The sequence below is a fragment of the Onychostoma macrolepis genome, chromosome 03 (assembly GCF_012432095.1).
Source record: "Onychostoma macrolepis isolate SWU-2019 chromosome 03, ASM1243209v1, whole genome shotgun sequence".
Lineage (NCBI taxonomy): Eukaryota > Metazoa > Chordata > Actinopteri > Cypriniformes > Cyprinidae > Onychostoma > Onychostoma macrolepis.
Window position 1 is genome coordinate 21,828,666 of NC_081157.1, and position 27,268 is coordinate 21,855,933.

General features: G+C 37.1%; 1 protein-coding gene across 1 annotated transcript; it reads left to right on the forward strand.

Annotated features, from left to right (window-relative positions):
* The first annotated feature begins 985 nt into the window (after positions 1-985).
* On the forward strand, positions 986-25,903 carry xpnpep3 (X-prolyl aminopeptidase 3, mitochondrial). The gene is made up of 10 exons (XM_058771029.1): positions 986-1,293; positions 4,087-4,209; positions 5,198-5,611; positions 5,683-5,867; positions 6,065-6,127; positions 10,965-11,078; positions 19,780-19,865; positions 19,968-20,151; positions 22,983-23,103; positions 25,084-25,903. The coding sequence occupies exons 1-10, from the start codon at positions 1,224-1,226 to the stop codon at positions 25,254-25,256; spliced, it is 1,533 nt and encodes a 510-aa protein (XP_058627012.1). The 5' UTR covers positions 986-1,223; the 3' UTR covers positions 25,257-25,903.
* Positions 25,904-27,268: the final 1,365 nt, after the last annotated feature.

Consider the following 27,268-nt stretch of genomic DNA (forward strand, 5'->3'; position numbering starts at 1 on the left):
AGTAAATGCAGAACATGTCCAAGATCTACTTTATGGTTGTGGAAAAATGACTCTAAGCTTTAAAAAATATAAAAACAGTTTTAATTAATTAATTATATTATGAACGTGATTACATTCTCTCTATATAAATGTACATTTGCTGATCGCAAATCTGACTTACTGTGTGAAACAAGGCAGTAAACTGACTGTATTTAGAGACTCTTTGAATAAAACCCATTCAATACTCTTTGTTTTGCTTTTTAATGTGTTTTTCTTTTTACCCTCTTTGTTGTTAAAGTAGTATTGTATAATGTTGTTCAGTTAAAGGAAGAAAAATAAATATTACACAGATATGTTGCTCTTCGCATGTACAATCATAGGAATAACAATTTATGCGTTCTGTCTTTTTCAGAAAGACAGTATGTATATGAAAGCTTGTGCTATACCCCATTAATATTTAATTACAATTTATAATATCCATTTAAGAGTATTCAAAAAATATGATCTCTGTAACTATTTCTATGGTATGTATATATCTTGTTAATTTTGATGTGCTGTTAATTTGTTTGGAAATTTGCTCATTTGTTAAAGAATATTAAAGAAAAAAACTGCCTAGAAGATTTACTGTTTGTTTTCATAATTATGAAATATCCCAATGCAATCAATAATATTGTGTTAAATTGTAACCTGTTTTAGGCAAATTCTATATACATAAAAAAATACATAAATCTATATTTGAGATTAAAAGATTTGTAAAATCTCTAACACTAGAATACAACAATGAAATTACAACAAAGAAAAAATACCAAAATAATATATCGGTTAAAAAAAAAGAAAAAAAGTTATGTTTGTTTCAATTATTTCAATGTATAGCACTAAGCAAGATCCACAAAAAAATAAGGAATAAAGGGTCCTCCATCATACAGAGTCGCAGATTATAACTGTCATAACAAACCTGTCCAATCAGAGCGCTGGAGCCGCTCTCACTCCACCAATAGGAGCTCAGAGTCTTACATGGAGCGTGACACTGTCACCTTCCATGCGATCATGCTTACAGTTGTATGAGTTAAGTAAGAACTTACATGTACGTTGTTCCTTCAGTATGTTACCTTTAGGTTAACAATCCGAAACCATTTCGGTTTATGTATTTTTAATGCACGCTTTTGCTGTGCGAACTTATTCTACCTCATGTTTAAAGTTGGCGGATCAGTGCAGCTGATCAGAAATCTCGCGTACTTGCGGCAATGTTGCATTCCAGCAGCGATTTACTGAGAGCCGCCGTCCAGCGCGTTACTCGCTCCCGCTGGAGTCCAGGTAATGCATTACAGTTATACTTACTCGTTTATAGGTCTGTCATTCAGTACAATGTATTAATTTAACTCATAGCTGAGTATAGGGGACATGGCAGGAACCAGTAAAATACTTGAGTAATTTTACTTGATTACTTTACTTAAGTATTATTTTGGGGGATTTGTACTTTATTCAAGTACAATTTAAACTGACTACTTGTACTTTTACTTGATTACATTTCTGAAGAAAAAACAGTACTTTTTACTCCTTACAATTTTATTTCATCTTGAAAAGTACATTACATTTTTATTTTATCTTATGCACATTAAATATGGTAAACGGAAGCTCAAACGTGCGTGCTTGATGTGAGAACCAATGATCATTGTTTCATGCATCAAGCACACATATTTCTACTTCACTTATAACTTTCATCAGGTAAATGTCTGGCTTCGAAAGTTCACCATCAAATCCGAGCAAGCATATTGAGGTAGCAAAGTTGCATTTTCCCAAAAAATGTTTATTCGTTATTTGTTCTGTTTTGATAGAGCCATTAGCTGTGTAATGTATTAGCTGAATGCACAAGATTGAGTGCAAATAAAATCAGTGATGAGAATTTAAATACCATTAATATTTTTGTGGAAATATTTTCTTAAGGGGAGACACTACAGGCAAAAACACTGTTTTTTTTATGCACCTGTCAATTTTGAGATTTTGGGCTTTTTGGTTTTTCATAAAGTGTTTTTTCAGACTAGTAGAACGAAAACATCCAAAAGACACTGTTAAGTGTTTCTTTTATAGCACTTTATCTATTTGTGTCAATAGATTTCAATTACAATACATATTTTTAAAGGTAGCACTTACACACACCAAACTTTACATTTTTATTCTTGTCTATATCCTGAAGGTTTTACAGAGGGATTTGTTCATATATAATTTGCTTGATTATATACAACATTTTAATCGCCCCAAAATTGTCAAAATATAGTGTTTTCTGTCTGTTCTAAGTATTTTCTGAATTATGGAGTGACAAAATGAGATGCCCAAAATTCCCTCTGTAAAAACTTTTGAATCTAATATGTCAAAAAAATTAAACAAGAATTTTGAAACTGACTTCATCCAGTGTTTAGTTTTTTGTACTAGAAATGTATGCAAATTAGTGCATATTTCATTAAATAATGCCTCATTTGCATATTTAAACCTAACATTTTAGAAAACTTGTAATACAAAAAATGTTTGCAATTATCAATGTAATCAATCAACTGGGTAAGTAAGGCGATAACTATTAGTTCATTTTTTTACCCTATTCACCTGCAGTGTCTCGCCTTAATTAAAAATCTCCAAAAGTGTTTAAATAAGCATTGTTTGTTAAATTAATTGTAATTCATGTTTAGTGATGTTCTCGCCAGGTAGTGGATAAGTTGTATTGATAATATGTCATTATATGACACATCGAGTAGGAATCAGGACTGTCAATGTTTTTTTTTTTTTTTTAAATCTTAATAATTACATGATTTGTTCATTAATTAATCGAAATAGTAACAAATAATTATTTATCCATATTTGCTGAGAAAAAAAAACTCTAAAAGCCCCAAATAAATAATTAAAAGATTAACAACACACAAAAAAATGGCCTTTCAAAACGTTAATGTTGTATGTTTTAATTCTATGACTCTCCTCATTAATTCAACACATTCTAGTATTCTGTGTTGAATATGTTTCAAGCCTCTGCATCACATCTTGCTCTTCAAAGGGATAGTTCACCCAAAAATGAAAATTCTCTCATCATTTACTCACCCTCATGTCATCCCAGATGTTTATGACTTTCTTTCTTCAGATGAACACAAGCACATATTTTTAGTCCAGATACTGCAAAACAGAATCACTTCAGAACCCACACAAAGTGAACACGACAGTCAAATTTAAAATATTAGTATTTGTATCCTTCTTACATAAGCCTATCATTTCACTTAAGACACTGATTCATTAATGGATTGCATGTGTTACTGTCATATTCACTTTGTGTAGTTTTTGAAGTGTCATTTTTGGATGTCCCATACACGTGATTTTTTTTTTTTCTAAAACCCTTAGTTTGTGTTCATCTGATAAATGAAAGTCACATGGGACGGCATGAGGGTGGAAAGGATGGAGTTTCCTTTTAATCTCTTTCCCTGTATTTTTTTTTCCGGTGTTCCGCTGTGCTGCATTTTAATTGTTGTTGTTGCACTAGATATACGTGTTTGACCTGTACCATTGCATTTTGTTTCGTTTTCTTCCTTTAAACAAACTTCTGAATGTCTGTCAGAAAAGAAAGTACTTCTACTTTTTAAATACTTGAGTACAATTTAAAGTTGTACTTTTTTACTTTTACTCCAGTATGTTTTTGGCCAGATACTTGTACTTTTAATTGAGTAAAATTTTCACTGACTATTTGTACTTTCACTTGAGTAAAATTTTTGAGTACTTTTTACACCTCTGTAAATATGCAGCAACTTATTATCTCTCCTTTGCACTCCAACAAAAGATCTTGCATTAGCTGTTACAGTCAAGTGGTTTTTACTTGTGTTTCAAAGTTGATACCTTTTATTGTCTTATAATATTGTCTTAGATAACATTAACATGCAGCAGTTAACATTAAATAACATTAATTACATTTTAAAATATATTACAATAGAAAATTTCACAATTTATGTTTCACAAGATTTACTGTACTTCTGATCAAATTAATGACCCTAAACCTTTGAACAGTAGTGTACATCAAAATAGGGAAGTGAAATGGGTTGCAAATACAGTTTACTGTAGCTTTGTTTTGTTTTCCAGGTTCTGTATGGTGTCACTGCAGGAATGTGTCTGTGAAAACAGGAGGATGGAAAACCAAGAGAGTTCCTCCGAGATACCTGGGTCAGCCAAGCCCGCACACACACCCTCATCTCATCAGTTATGGTGAGAGAAACCGAGATTGGTCTCCTTTTCAGTTTTTTCATTTGAAGTTGACATAAAATCAGAACTGACCTTTATGAGTCTCACAATGTCTGTTCTTGGTCTTATTGTTAACAATTGGTTGTACACATTTTTACAAAGATGAAAAATGTGTTTGGAATCTTTGACTAAAATGTAACAGCTTGCTTCACTTCTGAAACAACTTTCATTTTTGGCTGAGGCCATGCAGGCTATGTATAATAGCTATTTAGCCCGTGTTATAGTATAGATAATACTGTTGTAGCCTTTACAATTCTTACATTTAATTAACACATTAATGGCCAATAATATAATGATAATGGAATGCCTACTTTTTACAATCCGATTAAATCCCAATGAATAAAATACAATTCCCATATTCATTTTTTTGTTGTTAATTATTTTGTTTCATTTTAAAATATATTACTATTTAAATGTTTTGTGTCAGTAAAAATTTGTTATTCTGATGTTCACCGAGGCTGCATTTATTTGATCAAAATACAGAAAAAATAGTAATATTGTGAAATATTATTACACTTGAAATTAACTGTTTTCTATTTTACTGTTTATGTATTGTAAAATGTAATAGATTCCTGTGATCAATGCTGAATTTTCAGCACCATTACTCCAGTCTTCACTGTCACATGATCCTTCAGAAATCATTCTAATATGCTGATTTGATGCTCAAGAAACATTTCTGATTATTATCACTGTTGAAAACAGGTGTGCTGCTTAGTGCTGCATGGTTTATGTAAACCATGACACATTTTTTAAGAATAATTGGATTAACAGAATGTTCAAAAGAATGTTTCTATCGAAATAGAAATTGTTTGAAACATTATAAATGTCTTTACTGTAATTTTTAAGTAATTAAATGCATTTTACCAAAAAAAAAAAGTGTACATCACATTATAGAAAGTAAAATAGCTTGCTCTGGGTTGTTTAATAACTTTGCAAATGTCTTCGTCTCAAGGTGAGGTGACGCCAGGTCTCACCCAGACAGAGTTTGAGTTTCGTCGGCAGCGCTTGGCGTCTCTGATCAAGATGCAGGCGGAACGACTAACAGGGTCTGGAGCCTCTTCAAACTCCTCCCACATTGTCATCGTCCTATCGCATCCCATTCGCTACATGACCAATGACATCCCTTACCCGTTCCACCAGAACCAGGACTTCCTGTACCTGACAGGAATTATGGAGCCGGACAGTGCACTGGTGATGTACGGATCGGGTAAGCCGGACCAGGCCGTGTTATTCGTCCCACGGCGAGACCCGGCACGAGAGCTTTGGGACGGCCCTCGCTCAGGGAAAGACGGGGCAGCTGCTTTAACGGGTCTAGAGCGGGTTCACAGCACAGAGGAGCTGGGTGTAGTGATAAAAAGCTTGAAAGGTAAAAAACAAACATACATTTACATGCGTTTACATGTGAATCAGTATCTTACTCTTTTCTTTTTCTCTTAGGAGGAACTATATGGTATGACAGTTCCCAGCCTTGCCATCCACAGTTACACCAGACTCATGTGCGCCCCCTATTGGAAGGAGGACAGCTGACAAAGTCTCTCCGACCCCTCACACATTCCCTCAGAGCCATTAAGAGCCCAGCAGAGGTCGCTCTGATGAAGGCGGCAGGACGGATCACTGCCCAGGTAATGAATCTGTAATAACAGTACTGAATGTTGTGGGAAATTACTTTAAAGAAGGTCTGGGTGATCTTGGGTGGGATCTCGTTAGTTCAAGAAAAGTAAGATGTTCATGTAAAGTCTGAGTGAATTGATCATTTCAGTTATGAGGGACTTGATGAAGGTCAAACATGCAATATGTTAAGCCATGCGTTTATCTTCAGGCATTTAAGAAGACGATGGCCATGTCAAGAGGAGACATTGATGAGGCAGTTCTCTATGCAAAGGTAAGCAGAGGGACTCAATTCATGCGAACACGCATAAACAGTCAATTTAAACAAAAGATTTGGTGTTTTGCAACCTGTAACCTATTATATATTATATTATGTTTCTTCAACTTTGGACATGTTCTAGGGGTTTGATTTTAATTAAAACTTTTTTTTTTTTTTTATAATTAAAATTATTTGTTCTATATATGAAGGTCACATTAAAATGATCACATTAAGAGTTTTTTTAATAGGCTTCAATCATTTAGGTTTATGGATCTTTTATTTTTTATAATCCACATCAACTAGGCATATACGGTAGTAACAATATAGCCCAGGGGTGCCCACAGTTTTTGTGTGTGGGGATCTACTTTTCAAATGAGAAACTCACCGAGATCTACCAAGTGAAAAATAAATAATAAAATACATATAAAATAAATAAATAAAAAGCTTTTTGGGATGTATTTTTATATTGCATTCATTTAATTTTTAATTAAAAAAAATAAAAATAAAATAATGTTCAATTCTTAGTACCCCCATAGAACTGTGCCTGCATTTACCAAAAGCAGTGGTATTTTTTTAACCATTTTTACGCCAAGACCCCTCCTCTCCAAATCAATACTGCAAGCCCAAACTTTTCTATTCACTAAAACCTTTGTATTTGTTATTACTTTTCAATTACATGTATTTTTTAAACAAAACAAATTCAAGATAGATTTAAATATTTCATGTTCCTTTTTTTTTTGCAAACGTACTTAGCAAAATTGTCACTGCAGATATACTATACAACTTAAAAGTAGCCTATGTAAAGCTCAATTATACAGTAATTTTAACATAAGCACAAGTCAACCTGCCATACCAAACAATACCACAGGGAGATGCCAAAGGACTGCATATAAACTACTATACGGATCCATTCAGAATCACTAAGCACACCAAAATACAAATGAAGAATGAAACCATTCTGAACTCAGCGATTTGAAGGTGGCTTGACGCCACAGTGAATAGTTCCTCTGTCAAGCTGTTTGGAGTGTCTGATGCCCATATGTACATAAACACCACTGATCCTCACAAACTTCTCCAAAATACGCGAGCATCCGTTATAAAACACTCGCTATATTCAACTACGTGAATATACTGAGCTGTATTCAAGCTGAAATAAGTTATAGTGATCAGTGCACCGAGAGCACACATACACTTTTTGTTTGCGCATCAATTATAACGGACATAATGCGCGCCTAATGCACGATCCTGTATGTTTCCTGAACCTGGGAGAGAGTAGCCTACAATGTGAACACTATGAATGGCTGTGATGTGAACACTATAAAGTGGGGCAATTTCAACATCGCAAGGACAGTCTGGTGCTTCTGACTCACAGCCTGTAAGTACATTTCGATATTTAAAGAATTTGCTACTGACTATTCAAACGCGAGTTTTGAGCAGTGTAGAGTAGTGCTTGTTTGGCGTTTCTACAAACACAAATGCAGGCATGGTAATGTTTACACGACGCAACACGTAAAAAGACAATATGAGTCATTATAATCAGTAATTATGTCCTCACTGAATGCAACAAATGCTTCGTTTATAGTGTGGTTTTTTGTTTTAGTCTCGTCGCGCCGGGACACGGCATCACAACATGGTAAGGGGCGTAACATTTCCGTCACACGCTTGAGGTATTCGGCCAATTACAACACACTGGATAGCTGGCCAATCAGAGTCAAGTCAAGTCAAGTCACCTTTATTTACAGATTGTGTCAAAGCACTTAACAGTATCAAATTGGAGGATAGAGTGTCAGTAATGTATAATGATAAGATTAAACACTCAATTTTCAGTTAAAGGCATTTCATTATTGAATTCAGAGATGTCATTGTTTAGCTCAGTTTAGTTTAAATAGTATCTGTGCAACCAAATCAATGATAATCGCTAGAAATTAAGTGTCCCCAACTGAGCAAACCAGAGGCGACAGCGGCAAGGAACCAAAACTCCCTCTGTGACAGAATGGAGAAAAAAACCTTGGGAGAAACCAGGCTCAGTCGGGGGGCCAGTTCTCCTCTGACCAGACGAAACAGCAGTTTAATTCCAACCGCAGCCATGTCAGTTTGTGTAAAGGGCTTATCTGATTCCGTGGTCTTGTCCCAATGGGGCATTTTAATTTATAATTTAATGTATTTGTTATATTTGTGTTTTATTCATTATTTGAAGTTTTTCATTTATATGATTTATTCATTTGCTATAATTGTAATGTATAATTTAATGCATTTATTGTTTCTCGGTCTATTTTTATAATATATATTTGTTTGTTTATTATAGTTTTAATTTATAGTTTAATTAATTTAATATATTTCTGTTGTGTGTGTGTATGTGTGTATATATATATATATATATATCTCATACTATTTATTATTTTAAAATGTATTTATTCATTTTCATATTTGTATATTATTGTTTTAATTCAAATTTATGTTTAATGTATAAATGTATTATATTTCTATTTTTATATTGTTGCAATTTCTAACAATAATAGTATCATGTAGTTAGGTATTTTATTATATTTTTAGTTATTTTGTTTTATTTTAGTTTTATTGTTATTTTTAGTCGAGGTCTTTACTGGGGATATGTCCCCGGGGCTCATCCAGGTGTCCCGGCCTCCGCCGACGATCAGGGCCGCAGACATCATCTCCCGGTGCCGATCCACCATCTGATCCGGACACGGACTGAGAAACAGAATAAGAAAGAAACAGACAAATATTAGCGTAGATGCTGTTCTTCTTACGATGTAACGAGTACATCGTGTGTTATGGGAAGTGTTCCCGGTTCCGGTTGATCTAATTAATGCAGCCTAACAATCCTTTAACAGATTTTAATATTAGAAGCGTATTAGTGTGTTATGTGTACGCCAAGCTAAAGAGATGTGTCTTTAATCTAGATTTAAACTGACAGAGTGTGTCTGCCTCCCGAACAGTGTTAGGTAGATTGTTCCAGAGTTTGGGTGCTAAATAGGAAAAGGATCTGCCGCCCGCAGTCGATTTTGATATTCTAGGTATTATCAAATGGCCAGAGTTTTGAGAACGCAGTGAATGTGGAGGACTATAATGTGATAAGAGCTCGCTCAAGTCCTGAGGAGCTAAGCCATTCAGGTCTTTATAAGTAATTAACAAGATATTTAAAATCTATACGATGTTTAATAGGGAGCCAGTGCAGTGTTGACAGAACCGGGCTAATATGGTCATATTTCCTGGTTCTAGTAAGGACTCTAGCTGCTGCATTGTGGACCAACTGTAGTTTGTTGATCAAGCGTGCAGAACAACCACCCAATAAAGCATTACAGTAGTATAACCTTGAGGTCATAAACACATGAACTAACATTTCTGCATTTGACGTTGAGAGCATAGGTCGCAATTTAGATATGTTTTTGAGATGAAAAAACGCAGTTTTACAGATGCTAGAAACATGGCTTTCAAATGAAAGATTGCTATCAAACAGCACACCTGATGAAGAAGAATTGACAGAGCAGCCATCAAGTGTTAGATAATGTTCTAGGATATTACATGTGGGGTTTTTAGGTCCGGAGAAGCACACCTTGCTTCTCAGAACGATGAGCTTTGTAAAAATCGACGCATTTCAGAAAAGCGGACCATAGAGGAGCAACAATAATGTACAGTGTGTGGAAAATAATGTTTTTGAACCTCAAACTGTGTAAACGCATTGCATTATACCAAATATACAAAATAATGTTCTTTTTAGCAATATCATATGACCCCTTTAAAGGTTTGGGGTTGGTACGATTTTTTCAACATTTTTAAAATAAGTCTCTTACGCTTAAGGCTGCATTTATTTGATACAGTATTTTAATGTAATTTATTGCTGTGATGCAGAGCTGAATGTTCACCATCATTACTCCAGTCTTCAGTGGCACATGATCTTTCAGAAATCATTTTAATATGATTATTTGTTGCTCAAGAAACATTTCTTATTATCATCACTGTTGTAAACAGTTGCTTAATATTTGTTTTTAGGAAACCATTATAGTTTTTTCTCAGGATTCTCGGATAATTACAAAGTTCAAAAGAATAGCATTTATTTGAAACAGAAATCTTTTGTAACATTTTAAATGTCTTTAAAGACACTTTTGATCAATTAATGTATCCTTGCTGAATTAAAAATATTAATTCCTTTTAAAAAAGGCTTACTGACTCCAAATTTTTTAACACCATTGTATATTGTATGACAATTCTAAAAATGCTACCTGCTAACAGGCTGTAACTTTGTTAAAAATATGAAAACATAATTTAATTGTGTGTATTTAGGTTACATAAGAAGCTAGCTTTGTAATTAGCTTAAGCAAGACAAAGGCCATTTTATTTAAAAAAAAATATTGTCCACTGAAGAATACCATTAAATGGAATATATCATTTGGGATTTGGTGGAAAACTTACAACTTACATATAAAAAAAGGTAGTGGAAAAATTAACCTAGTTGGAGTGGGAAAAGTGTCTTAAGAGGGTTTATTTTCTTGAAATTCACAAACCCCAAATTGCCCACAGTTGAAGAAACATCTGTATATTCTTTTGTAGCAGAAGGTGCCAGTTATTTTTAAGCCTTTCAGAAGTTTTTTGTTGCTCTGAAATTTTGGGGTAGAATTACTATATAAAGTTGTCATTGTTTGGCTGTTGGGTGATGCAGAGGTAATGGACCGTCTGAGAACTGAAAATGTACCACAGAAACAAAGTGACGTCAGCAGGCTCTTGGAGAGTCACATTGTAGTGTCCAGCCCACATGCTGAATAACATCTCTGCCTGCTTTCTCTTCTGTTTCTCTTTCTTTTCCCCCTGTTTCCCTTTTTGGTCTTCCGTACAGTTTGATTTTGAATGCCGTGCTCATGGCGCAAACTTCCTGGCATATCCGCCTGTGGTGGCCGGTGGAAACCGAGCCAACACACTTCATTACATCAATAACAATCAAATAGTGAAGGTAAAGTACCAAACACACTCATGATCACTACTGGGGCTTTTTTTCTAAGAGGGGGGAGTCTGGAACAGATTCATATGATATATGACATCTCTCTTTCTTGTTTATAAACCACATTTATATGAAAATTTGTGTGCTAGTGATGCACCAAAATGTTGGCAACCAATCATTTTTAACTGAATTTTAGGCTCTAGTCGCCTCAATGCAACTTTCGCTTCTCTTTCCCTTTACTACTAGTTATAACATCAAATAAACATGAATGAACATCAGAAAGAATGTTGAAAAAACAGCTAGATGAAATTAATCATGCCTCATAGGGGTGTAACAGTAACATGACGGTTTGATAGGTACTTCGGTTTTGACATCCCGCTTCAGTATTATTTCGGTACAGCAGACATAAAAACATAAACATAAAATTGCTTTTTTAAAATTAAACAGTGGTTTACTGAACAAATTGCTGTCTTTAAACAAATTCAATTAGAATTTAATTTTTACTTGGCATAAAAAAAATCTACTGGAAAAATAAAAATGCACCTCAGCTTATGCTCTAAAGCAGTGTTTCTCAACTGGTGGGTGTCGCGAGACCGTTCTGAGTGGGTCGTGGAGTGTGCGGCCAAAGAAATGACATCAACAACAAAAAAAACGTAATTCAAATTTTTTTTTCTGATGCGAGAAGCACATTTTCATGCACATTTTAAAAGATGTGCATGAAAGCTGTTGACGCTTCTGTCAGATGCAGTTTAAAGTAAAAGAGTGCCTGAGAAAAACACACTGTCCCGATTCAGTATCTGCGGTCAGATGATGTTGCCAGATGTTCTTTAGCACGCGTGAACGTATCATTTCACCAAAGCGCAGAAACTACGAGCCTGCAACGTGTGAAATGAAAGTAGGCCTACAGTATCGATAAATCACATAACTGGTACTGCGTGTGTTAGCTGGGAAGGATTTGAAGGTATGATATTCATTCTATTCAGGAGCAGTTTCCACGTTTCATTAACAGTTCATGTTGTATATTCACCATGGTAACTGTTGTTTCCATAACCCAAAAATACCATGTTATTTTACTATTTTGTATATGTTTAAATGACTGTGGTGGCCCATACCAACTTAATTGTATTAACAAAAACTAGTTTGGGATTGTCGTTTGGGACTGCTATAATAGCCTTAACTTATAGGCTGTTTATTCAGTATTAGTCATATTCTTAACAGTCTTAGCTTAATTTTTGTGAAATAAATTTGCTTTCTTTTTGTTTTGTAACAAATTTATTTATATATATACATACATACATATATACGTACAGTGGGGCAAAAAAGTATTTAGTCAGCCACCAATTGTGCAAGTTCTCCCACTTAAAAAGATGAGAGAGGCCTGTAATTTTCATCATAGGTATACCTCAAATATGAGAGACAAAATGAGAAAAAAAAAATCCAGAAAATAACATTGTAGGATTTTTAAAGAATTTATTTGCAAATTATGGTGGAAAATAAGTATTTGGTCAATAACAAAATTTCATCTCAATACTTTTTTATATACCCTTTGTTGGCAATGACAGAGGTCAAACGTTTTCTGTAAGTCTTCACACACTGTTGCTGGTATTTTGGCCCATTCCTCCATGCAGATCTCCTCTAGAGCAGTAATGTTTTGGGGCTGTTGCTGGGCAACATGGACTCCAAAGATTTTCGATGGGGTTGAGATCTGGAGACTGGCTAGGCCACTCCAGGACCTTGAAATGCTTCTTACGAAGCCACTCCTTCATTGGCCGGGCGGTGTGTTTGGGATCATTGTCATGCTGAAAGACCCAGCCACGTTTCATCTTCAATGCCCTTGCTGATGGAAGGAGGTTTTCACTCAAAATCTCACGATACATGGCCCCATTCATTCTTTCGTTTACACGGATCAGTCGTCCTGGTCCCTTTGCAGAAAAACAGCCCCAAAGCATGATGTTTCCACCCCCATGCTTCACAGTAGGTATGGTGTTCTTTGGATGCAACGCAGCATTCTTTCTCCTCCAAACATGACAAGTTGAGTTTTTACCAAAAAGTTATATTTTGGTTTCATCTGACCATATGACATTCTCCCAATCCTCTTCTGGATCATCCAAATGCTCTCTAGCAAACTTCAGACGGGCCCGGACATGTACTGGCTTAAGCAGGGGGACACGTCTGGCACTGCAGGATTTGAGGCCTTTGTTACTTTGGTCCCAGCTCTCTGCAGGTCATTCACTAGGTCCCCTCGTGTGGTTCTGGGATTTTTGCTCACAGTTCTTGTGATCATTTTGACCCCACAGGGTGAGATCTTGCGTGGAGCCCCAGATCGAGGGAGATTATCAGTGGTCTTGTATGTCTTCAATTTTCTAATAATTGCTCCCACAGTTGATTTCTTCACACCAAGCTGCTTACCTATTGCAGATTCAGTCACTTCTATATATAAGTGAGTCGCGTCTTGATGACCATGTGAAATGTGGGTCCCAAGGCCAAACCTGTTGAGAACCACTGCTCTAAACTATAGTGAGCCCTTTTACATTACTATTACATGGTTCCTTTACAACTACCAACAGACCAACAGAGCCCAAACTTAAATTTAATTACCATTTATTTTTAAATATAATAATCAACACTCATCTTAAAAAATGTATGCAAACATGTAAATTGCACATAATGCAGTTTTTAAATTAACGTGTAAATTATACAATTTCTGTTTGTTGTTGAAATATATTCATTTTCACAGTGGCTGTCATAACTTGCTTCATAACAGATTTATTTAAACATACATTAAACAATTAAAGGGTTACTCCACCCCAAAATGAAAATTTTGTCATTAATCACTTACCCCCATGGCGTTCCAAACCCGTAAAAGCTTTGTTCGCCTTCGGAACACAATTTAAGATATTTTTGATGCTTTCTGACAGCTCTCTGTCCCTCCCATAGACAGCAATGTAATTAAAGGGATAGTTCACCCAAAAATTAAAATTCTGTCATCACTTACTCACCCTCAAGTAGTTCCAAACCTGTATGAATTTCTGTGTTCTGCTGAACACAAAGGAAGATATTTTGAAGAAAGTTTGTAACCAGGCTGTTTTGGGGCACCGTTGACTTCCATAGTAGGAAAAAAAAATACTATGGAAGTCAGTGGTGCCCCAGAACTTCTCTGTTTCTACTACTTGAGGGTGAGTAAATGATGACAGAATTTTCATTTTTGGGTGAACTATCCCTTTAACATGATCAATGTCCAGAAACGTAGCAAGGAGATCTGTCAAATAATCCATGTGACATCAGGGGTTCAACCGTAATTTTACTAAGCTACGAGAATACTTTTTGTACAGAAAGAAAACAGAAATAATGACTTTATTCAACAATTCATCTCCTCCACGTCTCCTCCCCATCACCATAACGCAAACTGCGTACGCTGTTCTGTGTCAGCGGCACCACACGGCATACAGCATATGCAGTTTGCGTGCAGTGGATACTCTCCAAAATGGCACTACGGTGATGCGGAAGAGACGTGGAGGAGATGAATTGTTGAATAAAGTCATTATTTCTGTTTTCTTTCTGTACAAAAAGTATTCTCGTAGCTTCGTAAAATTACCGTTGAGACCTCACGTAAGGCTTTATTTTGCGAATACATCCAGTTGGATTAGACAAAATATTAATTTAAGTTGAAATATTTGAACGCAGATCTTACGTCAAGAAAGCAGTTGCTAGCAAGTGGCAAGTTCAAACAAGACGGACATTAAGCGATATGGTACAGTCATACTACATATTACACAGCATTTCACTACACGAATAATTATGGCGATTAAAATATATTAATTTCAGATGAAACTGATTTAAAATCTTACCAGTTTGTTAGTTATCTTACAATCCATTACAGTGCAGCAATTGTCATAAAATGGCAGCAGCTGCATTTGTATGAAATGAAAGAGCGAGTCCACGATACCAGGATGAAATAATTAAATATTTGTACGGAGAATATTGATTTGAGTTGTAATATTTTTTTAGCCAAACAAACGCAAAGCTTACACAAAGAAAATTTTTTTCCCAGCAAGCGAATAGCGCCGACTGCTGTTACCTGGATGAGCCTGTGTTATTATTATCCCTTATCAAGCGTTCTCTCTACATTGCAAAGATCGCAGTGAGACTTCTCCCCTTTACCAAAATCCTGAAGTCTTGTAGGATAACGCCAGTTCAATAAACTTGCCAACTGATGCTCATCTATGCAAATCGCATGCAAATACTGACAGGCTTGGCGGGAAGTATAAATGCGGCAGGAGCGGCAATTACGTCAGAATCTTCTTCACTTAACTGACCCATTAAGTGGAATTTCCTGAAGATGGACACAACTTGTTGTGGAATTTGTGCGGGCCTCATAAGCCCACTGGATACCCATCAGCACTGTGTCCCCTGCCTGACTTTGCTGACTCCAAGTGTTTGCACTGCATGGATCTGCCGGTCCATGTCCTGCAAGCTAGGACAGACCTAGCTTGTGGCTTGACGGGGAAGATGCCCATTGCTACTTGCAAGTCGCTGGTGGGCTCAAAGAAGCTCGAACTGAGCTGGGAGGCTCCGGAGGGAGCAGAGCATTTCCCCGCTAGCGCCAAGCTGCATCGAGCAAGAAGATGCCATTCTTCCCTGACATGCATGAGCACATGGTGAAGTCGTGGTCTGCGCCCCAATCAGCATGTATCCATGCTCCCGTTCAGTCTCTCTTCTCGCATGTGGACAGGGCAGAAGCCCACGGGTATGTGTGCATGCCCACCGTCGAGGAGACCATCACCACGCACTTTTGCCCTTCTTCGGCCAAGATTGCCCCGGTTCTGAGACAGGAAGCTCTCAGTCTGCTCGCAAAAGGAGCAATAGAGCGTGTTCCTCTGAGCGAGCTGCAGAGCAGGTTTTACAGCCGCTATTTTGTGGTGCCCAAGAGAGATGGAGGACTCCGTCCGATACTGAAGCTGAGGCCTGTCAACCGAGCGCTTCACAAACGCATGTTGAGCATGATGACGCTGCAGCAGATCCCAGGACTCCGTAGATCTGAAGGATGCATACTTCCACATTCAGATTGCGACGCGCCACAGACGCTTCCTGAGTTTCTTGTTCGAGGGCACAGCATACCAGTATTCAGTTCTCCCGTTCGGGTTGGCTTTAGCCCCGTGCATATTCTCGAAGTGCATAGATGCAGCGCTTTCTCCTCTCAGAGCGAGTAGTATGCACATTCTGACTTATCTGGACAATTGGCTGATTTTAGCCCATTTAAGAGTTGTACTTATCAGTCATATGGACAAGTTCGCCATCTGGAATCCTTAGGACTGCATGTGAATATGCAGAAAAGTGTGTTCTATAACGTATCTGGTCGTGTGTTTCGACTCAGTGGAGATGCGAGCTCGCCTCTCTGGAGCACTTAGAGATCATCTCTGCAGCTCTGCACCAGTTTAGACTGGGATGGTCTTTTCCTCTGAGGGAATTCCAGAGGCTCCTGGGGTTTACAGCTTTGGCGTCATTAGTTTGCCACGTAGGCCTTCTGCACATGCGGCCACTACAGCTGTGGCTGAAATCTCAGGTCTCATGGAGAGAATGGACTGTGGGGTCCAAACAGCTGTGTCATATCTCTGAGAATATGGCGCGACCCAGAAATGTTCAGCAGGGGAGTTCCACTAGGGCTGGTGACAGCACGCACTGTGGTCACGACAGACACGTTAACCTCAGGCTGGGGAGCAGTGTACAAGGGCATACCGACTTCAAGACTGTGGTCAGCGTCTCAGAGCAGGTGGCACATAAACCGCTTGGAACTGAAGGCGATGTCCTTAACTCTAATGGCCTTTCTGCCGCAAGTGGATCAGTGACGTGCTGATTCGCACCGACAAAATGTCTGTGGTTTCGTACATTGATCGCCAGGCCAGCGTGTGCTACAGATCCCTTTTCGATCAGGCTGCGAGACTCCTGTTGTGGGTGGATCGTCATTTACTTTTCATCAGAGTGGCGCAAATCTCTGGCCTCCTAAACCGCAGAGCGGACATGCTTTCAAGGAATGGAATACCTCCCGGAGAGTGGAGGCTGCATCCCAGCTTGTTTCGGATAATCGCTCTGACGTCGTGCTGGCCAAGAGCCAGACTATATACGTATTTGCCTCTGGTATTATGCAAAATCAGGGAGGAGAAGGCATCAGTGATCTTCATTGCCCGAACTGGCTGAATCAACTGTGGTTTCCGGACCTCAGGGAGATTCTGGTGGCTCCCCTTTGGTAGATCCCCCTAAGGAATGACCTGCTGTCTCAAGCGGATGGCACAATTTGGCACCCCAGCCCCGGAGCTGTGGAGCCTGCATGTGTGGCTACTTCAGGGATCCCTGACGGGCCAAGCCCCCTGCCTCCCCGTTTGATTGACACGATCAGAGTCTCGTGCACCCTCTACTAGGCATTTGTACACGCTTAAATGGGGAGTGTTTATGAAATGGTGCTGTGATGAAGAGCAGAGGCTTTCTCACTGGATAGTGGGCTCTATCGTGTCGGCTTGTGCGAGCTGGGGACAGGAATGCCCTCTCAACATCAGAGCCCATACGACACGATCTATTGCTTCCTCATGGGCCTGGTTTAAAGGCTCATCTATTTGGGATAGATGCTTTGCAGCTGGTTGGTCTTCACAGAATATGTTCGCCAGGTTTTACAAGATGGATGTGCTGTCCTTGGCTTTCGGTGAGTCACTAACCTCAATTATTTTTCTATTTCATTGCTATGTTTACAATTAAGGCACAGTTGTTACCGCATTAGCTGTTGACACTGTGCCGGCCTTTGTACATTTTTTATATGTGCTTTGTACCAGTTGTTACTGTGTATAGCTGTTGACACTACAGATCTATATGCATTTCACATGCTGATTACTTTCCTTGTCTTCCCTGTGTTCAGTGCAGTTGCTTCATTCATCCTGGCTAGATATGCAAATATACCTAAGCAAAAGATGCTCATTGGTCTGGCTGTGCCTATCAGCTACGAGCTTTCCTAGTGGGTGTCACTATTGGTTGGGAATATCTGTTGTTCTACCCCATGATTGGTGTGGACTTAGCCTTGTTTGGCCTGATCTTCGCCTTGCTCACGGCGGGATTTTATATCATTCCCACTGCGATCTTCGCAATGTAGAGAGAACGCTCGATTAGGGAAAATCTATACGTTAAATGGTATAAGAAATGTCTTAATTATAATTTCAAGAGGGGACGGAAAGACATGAGTCGCGATACGGCAGGATTAAACTTCAAAAGGCAATGATGTCATTGAATAAATATGAGCGCTGCACGTTTAAAGTCAAAACGCGGCACGGATGTCTTTATGTGAATGTATCTGAAGGGAACCGACTGTCCTCAGAAACGTGTCGCTGGCATTTTAATTTCATTTTACCTATAATTCCTGATAAAGCAGCGTTTATGAGCGCGGAGCTGCTTTGTGTACAGCGTTTCCGGGGAAACCGCAATATTTCAGCGCTCCTAAAGCGCCACCTCGTGGCAGAGAATGAATTTGCATTTCCAATAAGCCTTTCTTGCTGTTTATGGTCAGATCAATGCAAATATCAACTCATGTTTTTACGCAGCAAACACAAGGTTGTAAATGAGAAAGAAGTTAATGTGCCTTCTAAAACTCTAAACAATTAAGACAGTAATATTTATACGTTTTAAATTAACAATTTATATGCTTGATTTATCCCTTTTCATAAAAATGGTCTATAGCCTGAAACGCTGTTGTATAAGATTTTTGTTTTTGTGAAAACCTGTATCTGAACTGTAAATCATGTAATTTTATGGCTCAATACTGTATGTTACCATAGACATTGTCCAACCCCGCTCATTCTGTGTTCATTTTACTTGTGCAGCTCTTAAAATGGGTCATAAATTTCCTTAAATGTATTATTTTTTTAATTCTGCAGATACCCTGTAAATAGTGAAATAAATTTCCTTCCTTCATATTTGTTGATATTTGTGTATTGAAAACATTTTTGATTGACATTTAAACTCCTATCTGATTTTCAATATAAAAAAAAAAACAAAAACAAAAAAAAAAAGGTAATTTTTTAATTTGGGCTAGTTAAATTAATTTTCGGGCTACCAAAATCTGAAGAGTACTTGCCTGAAGGGCTACCAGGGATTTTGAAATTTTGCGAGCCCTGCACTGTGATCTTCGCAATGTCTCGATCCTGCTCTCAGGGAACCGAGGTTACGACAGTAACCAAACATTTTTAATGGTTGTTATTGGGGAATAACATACATTGGAATGTGGTGACTGACCAATCAGAATCGAGTATTCCACAGAATTAGTTAGGTTAGTTTTTTTTTTCCTTTTTGCTAAATGTATGCACTTTACATATTTATTTTTTCTTAAGCTTTTGTCTTTTTAAATTAAAGCCGCCATTTAAATGTTTATATTTTGACAACAAAATTAGAGTAATTCTATTATTAAAATGTTGACATAAAAATTGACTTGTGTGCCTCAGTTTTTATTTATTAAATAAAATCGATTGAATAATTGATTATTAAATAAAACGTATTGTTGTTTTCAGTTCAAGCTAAATAAAAACTGTTATAGTGTTTTGGTAAAAAGATTATTTTGGTGCATCACTATTGTGTCCATGTTTAGTTTTTACAAGCATACACAAAGTTATAGGACTGGGTGACATAGACAAAAGTATCATAATATTGAATTAACTCTTTTTCTTTTTTTCTCTCTCAGGATGGAGAAATGGTCTTGTTGGATGGGGGCTGTGAATATTTTGGTTATGTCAGCGACATCACACGCACTTGGCCGGTCAATGGAAAGTCAGTCTGTTTTCACCAGAACTCTTATTGTCTCAGACGTAATGTAGCTTTAATTTTGTGCTATTAATAAGTGATCAATCAACCCCCGTGTGCTGTCTGTAGGTTCAGCCCTGCTCAGAGAGAGCTGTATGAGGCCGTGCTGGAGGTGCAGTTGGCCTGTCTCTCTCAGTGCAATCCTGGTGTTAGTCTGGACTACATATACTCCACCATGCTCACACTTTTGGCCCGGCAGCTCAAAGAGCTCGGGATCGTTCCACAAAGCACCAGTGATACAGACACACTGAAGGTACTCTAATTTGATCAATTGTTTTTTGATAGTTCACCCAAAAATATTAAAATATTTTTTATATTGTTTGCTCAAATTAAATATCAAAATACCTATATGTATCGTATGTATGTACAGGTGCATCTCAATAAATTAGAATGTCGTGGAAAAGTTCATTTATTTCAGTAATTTAACTCAAATTGTGAAACTCGTGTATTAAATAAATTCAATGCACACAGACTGAAGTAGTTTAAGTCTTTGGTTCTTTTTAATTGTGATGATTTTGGCTCACATTTAACAAAAACCCACCAATTCACTCAAATCTCAACAAATTAGAATACTTCATAAGACCAATAAAAAAAACATTTTTAGTGAATTGTTGGCCTTCTGGAAAGTATGTTCATTTACTGTATATGTACTCAATACTTGGTAGGGGCTCCTTTTGCTTTAATTACTGCCTCAATTCGGCGTGGCATGGAGGTGATCAGTTTGTGGCACTGTTGAGGTGGTATGGAAGCCCAGGTTTCTTTGACAGTGGCCTTCAGCTCATCTGCATTTTTTGGTCTGGTGTCTCTCATCTTCCTCTTGACAATACCCCATAGATTCTCTATGGGGTTCAGGTCTGGTGAGTTTTCTGGCCAGTCAAGCACACCAACACCATGGTCATTTAATCAACTTTTGGTGCTTTTGGCAGTGTGGGCAGGTGCCAAATCCTGCTGGAAAATGAAATCAGCATCTTTAAAAAGCCGGTCAGCAGAAGGAAGCATGAAGTGCTCCAAAATTCCTTGGTAAACGGGTGCAGTGACTTTGGTTTTCAAAAAACACAATGGACCAACACCAGCAGATAACATTGCACCCCAAATCATCACAGACTGTGGAAACTTAACACTGGACTTCAAGCAACTTGGGCTATGAGCTTCTCGACCCTTCCTCCAGACTCTAGGACCTTGGTTTCCAAATGAAATACAAAACTTGCTCTCATCTGAAAAGAGGACTTTGGACCACTGGGCAGCAGTCCAGTTCTTCTTCTCCTTAGCTCAGGTAAGACACATCTGACTTTGTCTGTGGTTCAGGACTGGCTTAACAAGAGGAATACGACAACTGTAGCCAAATTCCTCGACACGTCTGTGTGTGGTGGCTCTTGATGCCTTGACCCCAGCCTCAGTCCATTCCTTGTGAAGTTCACCCAAATTCTTGAATGGATTTTGCTTGACAATCCTCATAAGGCTGCGGTTCTCTCGGTTGGTTGTGCATCTTTTTCTTCCACACTTTTTCCTTCCACTCAACTTTCTGTTAACATGCTTGGATACAGCACTCTGTGAACAGCCAGCTTCTTTGGCAATGAATGTTTGTGGCTTACCCTCCTTGTGAAGGGTGTCAATGATTGTCTTCTGGACAACTGTCAGATCAGCAGTCTTCCCCATGATTGTGTAGCCTAGTGAACCAAACTGAGAGACCATTTTGAAGGATCAGGAAACCTTTGCAGGTGTTTTGAGTTGATTAGCTGATTGGCATGTCATCATATTCTGATTTGTTGAGATAGTGAATTGGTGGGTTTTTGTTAAATGTGAGCCAAAATCATCACAATTAAAAGAACCAAAGACTTAAACTACTTCAGTCTGTGTGCATTGAATTTATTTAATATACGAGTTTCACAATTTGAGTTGAATTACTGAAATAAATGAACTTTTCACGACATTCTAATTTATTGAGATGCACCTGTGTGTGTGTGTGTGTGTGTGTATGTATTTTTATTAAAATTAATATTTTTATTATTTTATGCTTTTATTCAGCAAGGAGCATTTGATTGATCAAAAGTGACATTTATAATGTTAAAATAGATGGAAAAATGTATCTTTGTTTCCAGAAAAATATTAAGCAGTTTTCAACATTGATAATAATAAACGTTTATCAGCATATCAGAATGATTTCTGAAGGAACATGTGACTCTGAAGACTGGAGCAATGATGCTGAAAATTCAACTTTGTATCACAGTAATAAATTACATATTGTGATAATATTTCACAATTTTTAGTTGTTGTTTAATTGATAAAACTTGGCGTTTTAAAAGTATTATAGTAACATTTAACATACTAAAACATCCAAGATGATCACTGCATATTTAAATACATTTTTAAAGAACCACAGGAACACACATTAAAGCAGCATGTGTCGAACTTGCAACCTTCAACAATAGATTTAAAAAAAATAAATATGGTCATTTTGTGTAAGAAAAGATTATATTTAGCCTTTTTATTTATTTAATATCTGCATTGGTCTACCCTTTTTCTTATTTCTGTGTATATAAACAGACACTCATTGCATTGTTCCAGCTTTTCAATGATGCCAAATGCAACTGATTCTTGTCTAGTTTTGTAATCGATTTAAATTCTCCAAGAAAACGTACAAATATACTGTAAAATGTATCACTGGCTTCTCACACCAGGCTGAGATTATGGTTCACAGTTGCTGAAACACCAAGAATTTGAGACATTCTTTATTTATTTAATTGAACTTCCCTAAAGCTCTGTGGTCAGGAAAGAAGTCTTTCTGGCCAATTTCAATGGCAAAGATATGACCCACTTATAGCATCTGTAAAGCACCACACTGCCATAAAAGCACCATTTCACTTAGTGCAGTGAGTTTATGAGGCCAGCAAACCGACATGTTGGTCAGTTAAGCCTGTTGTGGCTGTGGGGATGTAGGTGTGCACTTATTTCAGTTTAACTCTGTTCTCATGTTCCTCACATGTAGCTTTGCAATTGTTTCACATGCTGTAAAATGCATTGTAATCACATTACAGTTGTTTTTCTTAATAGATGTCTGCCCGTCTCTTTCTTTTTTCCTTCCAGGCAGCTCGGCAGTTTTGCCCCCATCACGTGGGTCACTACCTGGGCATGGATGTTCATGACACCCCTGAACTGTCCCGTTCACAACCGCTGCAACCTGGCATGGTGATCACAATAGAGCCAGGTGGAGATCACTTTTATTCAAAAGCAATTAAAGTTGCATGTGACTGTTTGTTTTTTAAAACTTTTACTTCATCAAAGAATGTATTCTAGCATTCAGTTTATCAGAATGATTGCATGAAATTTCTTCTCATGCTGTACCTCCTATTGTTTGCGATTGAGTCGTAGGTTGATTCTCATGGATTTTACGATCAGATCAGCACCTCAAACTTAGATTTATCCATCCACAATAATCACTTACCATTTGATCTTTGCCATTTCTGTTCTTTTTATTTTATGTACTGGTATCAGATGTGGCTTTTCCTTGCATAAAGCAACCTTCATCCCTCAATACAACAAGAGACTGATGAGATTCTAGAAAAGTATGGTGACTTGCAAGTGTACTCAATACTCCAGCAACTGTATTGTAATTTCCACAGTTCATTGAGCAGAACAATCATTTTCAGCTGTGCTAATAATAAGAAAAGTTTCTCGAGTTGCAAAATGAACATTAGAATGATTTCTTAAGAACAAGTTTGAGGTAACAGTGTTTTCTTGTTATGGCTTCTGAAGATGATGCTTTTAAAAGAAGCAAATGAATTTTTTTATTTTTTTTTAATAAAATAGAAAGCCATTTTATCCTGTGCTGTTATTGTATAAAAAAAGAAGAAAAAACATTTTTTGTTAATTAAAATAAAGCTGAAATAAAATGAAACATAGTGTATAACTAGATAAGCTGAAGTACTAAACATACTATAAAGGTCAGAAGAACGTAACAAAATTACTACAATTAAAGTTTAAACTGAAAATACAAAAATAGGTCACACTTTATATTAGGTGATCTTAACTGCTATATACTTACATCTAAAAATAAGTACTTATTGTGGTCATATTGTAAAACACTTTTACTGCTATTGAGGTGTTATATGGGTAATGTTAGGGACAGGTTTGGTGGTATGGGTAGGTTTAAGGGTGAGTTAAGTTGTAAGGAATGGGTCAACAGTGTAATTATATATTTTAATTACAGAAATTAATTACAGATGTAATTACATATAGGTATTTTTAAAAATATAAGTACAATGTAAAAACATGTATGTACACAATAAGTGCATTGTACCAGATGATTAATTTAAATGTAAGTACATAGTCGTTAAGGCCACCTAATATAAAGTGGGACCCAAAAATAAATGCTAATTCAAAGTATTAATAAATACTATAATTGTGTATGATACATACTAAAATAACACTGATTCTCAGTGTATTAACAATAATGCATATTATTGTAGTCGATATTACAAAATCCATGGTAATCAATTAACATAAGACATTTTTAACTAAAATAATACTAATTTAGTCAGATGGAGAAAATACAGTGACTGGACTAGCTGTATAAAAACAAATATAATACATAAACATAAAATACATAACAAAATTACTAAAACTTACATTAAAAACTGAAAATACAAAAATAAAGGCTAATTTCAATGTGTTAATAGATACTATAATAGTATATAAAAATACTAAAATAATACAGATTCTCTTAAAGAGTAATAATGATGTTGCATATTACTGCAGTGTAGCACATAAAATTCATAGTAATTTAATATATTTATAAATAAATGTTTTAATTCAGTCAGTCAGAATAAATACAAATTACAGTGGCGGGACTAAAATTGGAATGAGGCATCATCAGTCATCTGAATGCACGTTGCAACACGCTGGACTGGGCACTTGAGGTGTAGACAGACTTGTTGATTACAATCAGAGCAATGTTTTGCACTTTGCATCCCGAAAGAGTTGTTTTGAAAACTGCACTTGTTGAGGACATTCATACAGCACCATGTTAGAAAAATAAGGGTAATAACACTGATATGTATCTTGAATGCACTGTAAAGACAGTTGGACTTTGGCATTCTGGTCAAAGTAACATTCAACTTCTTAGCATTTGAGCTGTACTGCAAAAAGCAAAAGCTCTAAACTCTCATCTCTTGCTCCCTTCACCCAGGATTATACATCAGCGAGGACGACAGCTCATGTCCAGAGCGATTCCGGGGTCTTGGGGTGCGAATTGAGGACGATGTGGTGATCCGAGAACACGGGGGACCCCTCATCCTGTCTGCAAACACCCCAAAAACCATCGCTGAGGTGGAGAGTGCTTGCGCACACGTAGAGGACTGAAAGGAAAGAGTACAACATAGCAAGCCCTGCTAGAATGAGTCCGTTCCTCCCATCTTTTAACACCGCTGGCAGGGTTTTCTGTAATAGTGAACTCAGGAGGTCTGAATCTCACAGAACTTGCTCCAGTTAAGTATTAAATCTGGAGGATTAAGAGTTGGACATGTCTGGACAGCGTGCAATGTCTCCCTGATAGCCAGTTCACTCCTACGCTAGCTAAATGGTTGTGTTGGGTCGTGTTTTGTATTTGACCTGCACAACTACACTCTCAGAAAAAAGGTACAAAAGCTGTCACTGGGGCGGTACCCTTTCAAAAGTTACATATTTGTACCTTATTTACCCGCAAAGGGTGCATATAAGTACCGTAAAGGTACATATTAATATGTAAAGTATACATATTTGTATGTTTTGAAAAGGTACCACCCCAGTGTCAGCTTTTATACCTTTTTGTTTGAGGGTTTATAGGGGTTTACTTCAAATGAGTTCAGATGGAGAAACAAACAGGTTGCTATGATTTAGCGTCGTGAACAGGATGTTTGTGAGACAATTTATCTGTTGTACTGTGAAAAGTTCAATTTGTCTGCCGAGGCATTTACTGTCATACATGGTGTTTTTTTTTACTGTTGTCAAAATAAACGTCTGATTCTTGATTCTTGCTGCAGTTTGTAAGCACAATGCATTTCTAAGCCACATAATTAGTCACTGAAGTTTTTTTTCCATTCAGTACATATTCTAAGTACATTTGAAACTTTTAATGACTCCATAACACACAAATTATATGATGTAGCATATAAGTTGTACTAACATACACTAAATTGGTTTTAAGTCAAAGTGATTTAATATTAGAAATAAAAAAGTTTCTAATAGTAAGTTAAAAGTGATGACATTTATGTTTGAATGAAGTCGAAAACTACAATATACTATAGTGTATTCACAATACTTATAGACTCTAAAATAGTACTCTAAAACATCAGTAAGGTTGGAAATGGAAAAACAGAATTTGTTTGTGTGTTGGGCTGCTGTATTTTTGTGAATCTGATAACTCCACAATATATTTGAAATTAAGCATGTTCTGAGTCAGCTGAGCTTGTTTAATGTCCAAAAGTACAGTCTAGGTGAACTACATGATGCTCTGAAGCAGCTCAATGCTGGATAGGTTTTTGAACAGAAGTGGTTTTGAATGTATTTATGAGGCTCGAAATGCCGTCTAGGTAGGCAGCTCACTGGTTTTTGGAGTTTTTGAAAATGTTATGATGCAACATGTGGCTAAACTTGGGATATTCTGAGTTTTTGTGAAGCAGAGCTCACTCAGAACATGCAAATGACTACCAAAGAGTAGGTCTAGGTTGGCAGCTTGCTAGATTTTGAGACAATTTCTCAGCTAAGATGACTTGCAATGCTTTTATGCCCTTTTTTATGTGAGCTGACTTTGAACATGCCAAGTGAGGCCCAGAAATACTGTCTAGCTAGGCCACTGAACACGCTTATGATTCCCAAGGATGCTAGCTGCATGGTCAGCTCCCTATGTTTTGAGCAGAAGTGTTGTCTAGTTAAGCAAAGCTGACTATGAAAGTGTCCATGATATCCAAAAATGATTTCTAGATAGGCAGCTCACTAGGTTTCCGCGTTTTTGAGCCGAATTGACTCTGAAGATGCTTATGATGGCAAAAAAATGCTGTTGACAAGTCGGTTTGGAGATTTTTGACATGAGCTCACTCAGAATGAAGATGCCTAAAAGGTAGGCCTAGGAAGGCAGCTGACTGGGTTCTGAGATGCAATCTCAGTCCGTTTAGACCCAACAATCCTGTCTTGGAAATCAACTTGAGGTTTTTGAGCTGAATTGACTCTGAACATGCTTATGATGCCAAAAATGCTGTCGACAATCCCAAGGTTTGGAGTTTTTTGACACAAGCTCACTCAGAATACACTGAAGACACCCAAAAGGTAGGCAGCTGACTGGGTTTTGAGACGGGCTTTATCACTTAATGTCTGTTTAGGCCCAAAAATCCTGTTTT

Excerpts from the sequence above, each read along its gene's own strand:
- xpnpep3 (XM_058771029.1), top strand. The coding sequence starts at position 1,224 with ATGTTGCATTCCAGCAGCGATTTACTGAGAGCCGCCGTCCAGCGCGTT. Across the intron at positions 5,612-5,682 it reads AGTGATAAAAAGCTTGAAAG|GAGGAACTATATGGTATGAC; the intron begins GTAAAAAACAAA and ends TTTTTCTCTTAG. Across the intron at positions 6,128-10,964 it reads AGGCAGTTCTCTATGCAAAG|TTTGATTTTGAATGCCGTGC; the intron begins GTAAGCAGAGGG and ends TCTTCCGTACAG.